We start from the raw sequence: 3,789 nt of genomic DNA, 5'->3' as shown, positions 1-3,789 counted from the left end.
TAATTTTTTAGCTTAATTATAAGAGTTAAACTTGAAATATTCCAGTGCGTGCAAAGTGAAATTGCTGTCTGTTGCGCGCGCACATGGGGGCTGGAGCTCGTGCAAGCTGTAGTTACTGTAATTATTTTCAGGATTGCGCCCGACATGAAAAGTCGGGTGGAGGGGTGAAGTGCCGTCACGCGCCCGTATTGGCGCTGCGATGCAACGTAAGGCTGTGAGTGGCTCATAGGCTAAAAGCTGACGAGCTAAATGACTGCTCTTTTGCGCTGTTTGGCTGCCGACCTGGGCAATTGTGCCTGAAAGGGTAGTGTGGCGGAGCAGCTGGCAGACAAGGGGTTGCTTGGAGTGTGCGAGAACAATTACGACGACGAAAACAAAGGGAGTAGAGCGAGGCAATTGAAGTGAATCACCAACTGCGTGTCTGTAACAAGGTATGAACATCGAAATAGACAGTTACCCACCCACGCCTTGCCGCTCTCAGTAGCCTTCTCCATATCGATCGCCGGGTAGCCGCGTGTACAGTTTTAGCAGCGTGACTTTTCTTGTCTCGACCCCTTTCCGTGAGACAGGGACACTGCAACGGCATTCCTGCAAAGCCAAGGCCAGCCTCAACACTCCGCCATCCCCAGCTGCACTCAACCAACTTCTTTCAACACCCAGACTCTTTCTCCGACCGTTTTTTGTACTCTAATTCGCGACTCGAGCGGGGAGCTGGACAGTCCGCTGATCGCACACGATCGTTTTCGACACTAGCCTGCTACTCCAATTCACCCCTGTCGCTTGCTGCTTTCCCGGTTTTCAGTGGACATCCTCAGGACGTCGTCGTAGCAACAATAACAGCTCTTCAACACCACCACTCGTTCCCCACATATTCACGACTCACGACCTGTACACTTATTACGACTATTCAAACTATTGCTGAAGGTCCACTCGACAGCTGCTGGTTTGGCCTATTCAACATAACCGTACTCGCCCGGAGTACAGGACATCTCTCCTAAGGGCAGGCCGCCTTCAACACACATCCGCTTTGACTCCAATTCTACACACTATTCAACATGCTCCACTCGTTATCGAAATCGCCTATTTCATTCCTCCTAGCAGCTCTCCTCGCACTCCTGCCATTCTCTTTCGCCGAACGATTAATAGAGTCTAAGTCGCTCAACCCTTGTCAAGCCAACTCAAGCTTCTCGGCAACACTTTTCAATGTGGCCTTCACACCGGATAACAAGACGCTGAGCTTCACCATCATTGGTGTTTCCGCCATCTCCGGCAATGTAACGGCTTCATTGGAGGTCATTGCGTACGGATACACTGCTCTGAGGCAGAATCTGGACCCATGCACGAACTCGGATCTCAAGGGTCTTTGCCCAATGAATACCGGTGTGATCAACATCGAGTCCAATGTCGCCATCAGTGACTCTGTGCTCAAGACAATTCCTGGTAGGTTGCAGTTTCTCAATTCCCGTGAACTTTGCTTTGCTGACTGATGTTCAGGTATCGCATACAACATCCCTGATTTGGATGGAAAAGTCCAAGTCTACATCAACGATACAGATACTGGGGTGCCGCTTGCCTGCGTGGAGGCTGAGCTGTCAAACGGAAAGTCTGTCGATCAGAAAGCCGTCGGCTGGGTCACGGCTGTCATCGCAGGCTTAGGTTTGGTAGCTTCTGCCATCACCTCTGGACTTGGACATTCAAACACAGCCGCTCACGTCGCTGCCAATGCCCTCTCACTCTTTGGTTACTTCCAAGCCCAAGCTTTCATCGGCATGTCATCTGTTTCGTTACCTCCGATTGTGGCATCATGGACTCAGAACTTTCAATGGAGCATGGGCATAATTCGTGTTGGCTTCCTACAGAAGATGGCAACTTGGTATCAACGCTCTACCGGTGGAACCCCGACAACCTATCTTTCTAGTTTAGCGACGACGTCCGTTGAAGTACAGAAGCGTTCGGTCGATGAGATCCACAAGCTTGCTACTCGAGCCCTCGGCCGCCTTACGAGCCGAACCAACAACGCAATCACGAACGCTGAAACACCAAACCGAGTCGTGCTCCGCGGTATCGAGCGCGTGGGATTCCGCGCCAACATCGAAATCTCGAACATCTTCTTCACAGGATACTCATTCTTCGTGATCTTTGTCATAATGGTGGTCCTGGGCGTTTGTCTTTTCAAGGTTGTCTGCGAGGGTCTCGTCAAGGCTGGCAAGATGAAGGGTGACAAATTCACCGACTTCCGCAATGGCTGGATGACTGTGTTGAAGGGCATTCTTTTCCGCATTGTAAGTCGTCCAATATGCAACGCGAGAGCTAGTGCTAACAATTATTAGATCCTGATTGGTTTCCCTCAAATGGTTGTTCTTTGTTTCTGGGAACTAACGGTGAGAAATTCCGCCGCCGAAGTCGTTTTGGCTATTTTCACAATAGTCACCATGATTTGCATCCTTGGATGGGCTTCTTCCAAAGTAATTCGCATCGCCCAACGCTCCATCACCATGCATAAGAACCCGGCATACATTCTCTATTCGGATCCAGTCTCGTTGAACAAGTGGGGTTTCCTCTACGTTCAGTTTAAGGCTACGGCTTACTATTTCATTGTTCCATTCTTGATTTACATTCTCATCAAGGGTATGTTCATTGGTCTCGGACAAGGAAGTGGAACTGCTCAAGCCATTGCGTTGGTTTTGATTGAGGCTGCGTTCCTTATCGCAGTGAGCGTTTTGCGACCTTATATGGACAAGAAGACCAACGGTTTCAATATTGCTATTGCGGCGGTCAATTTCGTCAGCGCAATCTTCCTTCTTGTATTCACCAATATCTTCAACCAACCGGTAAGCCGATCTGCGTCATGGTTACCTTCCTCTGCTAACATTGATCAGGGCATTGTAACTGGTGTCATGGGCGTTATTTTCTTCATTTACAACGCCGTATTCGCTCTGATCCTACTCCTCATGGTTCTAATTTCCTCGGGTCTCGCACTCTTCACCAAGAACCCCGACACTCGCTACCAGCCAATGCGCGACGATCGCGGATCCTTTATCAAATCTCAAACACAGCTCACGACCGAACTCGAGGCGCTCGGTGCGACAGCCCGCGGCGAAGGAAAGGGCAACCACTACAAGTCCCGAACCGGCATTGACGATGATGATGATTCCTTCAGCTCCAGCTCGATAGAACGCAACAATCTTGCCATTAAAGAAGGCCTAACAACGCCTGCTAGTGGCCCCGAAGGTTTCCGGGAGCCGCCACGCAGCCCGGTTGATCCACCAATGCCCATGTTCCCCGGCAACGCAGAGACACGGACAGGACCACCGTCATACTACGGGCGCAGCAACAACCCCAGCCCGCAGCCAAGGGCGGAAAGCGGGTACAGCACGTCCAGCAACCAGCAGTTCGAGCGGGCGGGTAGTCTCAGGAGCGATGTCGGGGCGTTGAGGGCACAGAACAACTCGAGCCCGTGGCAGCGAGGAGCGGGATATGATTGATGCCGGGAGCAGGAGAAAATCATTGACATGTACGATGATCGGGGGACGTACAGGTATAGCGCAGTCGACTAAACAAATTCACGGCCGTTCCGCGCTCTCATACAAACTCGAAATAACCATATTAAAAAAAATCTATGGGCAGCCGGATGGGAAACGATAGTGTACAAATGCACCTCTACAAAGGTGTTTCTCCTATTATCCGTGTGTCAGGTCACAGCCTCACGTGTAATTTTCCTCGAGGCTTCCGCCCCCCCAAAAGACCCTTATACCCTTATATAATCTCCTTTTTGACGGTACTTGTCAT

At 50.6% G+C, this 3,789-nt stretch overlaps 1 protein-coding gene across 1 annotated transcript; it reads left to right on the top strand.

Annotated features, from left to right (window-relative positions):
• Positions 1-1,055: 1,055 nt before the first annotated feature.
• Positions 1,056-3,485, top strand: K441DRAFT_595403 (TRP-domain-containing protein; the record flags this gene model as incomplete). The annotated part of the gene is made up of 4 exons (XM_067644989.1): positions 1,056-1,440; positions 1,495-2,282; positions 2,331-2,831; positions 2,880-3,485. 4 exons carry the CDS (start codon positions 1,056-1,058, stop codon positions 3,483-3,485), a joined length of 2,280 nt encoding a protein of 759 aa, XP_067496647.1.
• Positions 3,486-3,789: the final 304 nt, after the last annotated feature.

This window comes from Cenococcum geophilum (assembly GCF_001692895.1).
Source record: "Cenococcum geophilum 1.58 unplaced genomic scaffold K441scaffold_92, whole genome shotgun sequence".
NCBI classification, from domain to species: Eukaryota; Fungi; Ascomycota; class Dothideomycetes; order Gloniales; family Gloniaceae; genus Cenococcum; species Cenococcum geophilum.
This window is presented reverse-complemented; position numbering and strand designations above follow the sequence as displayed.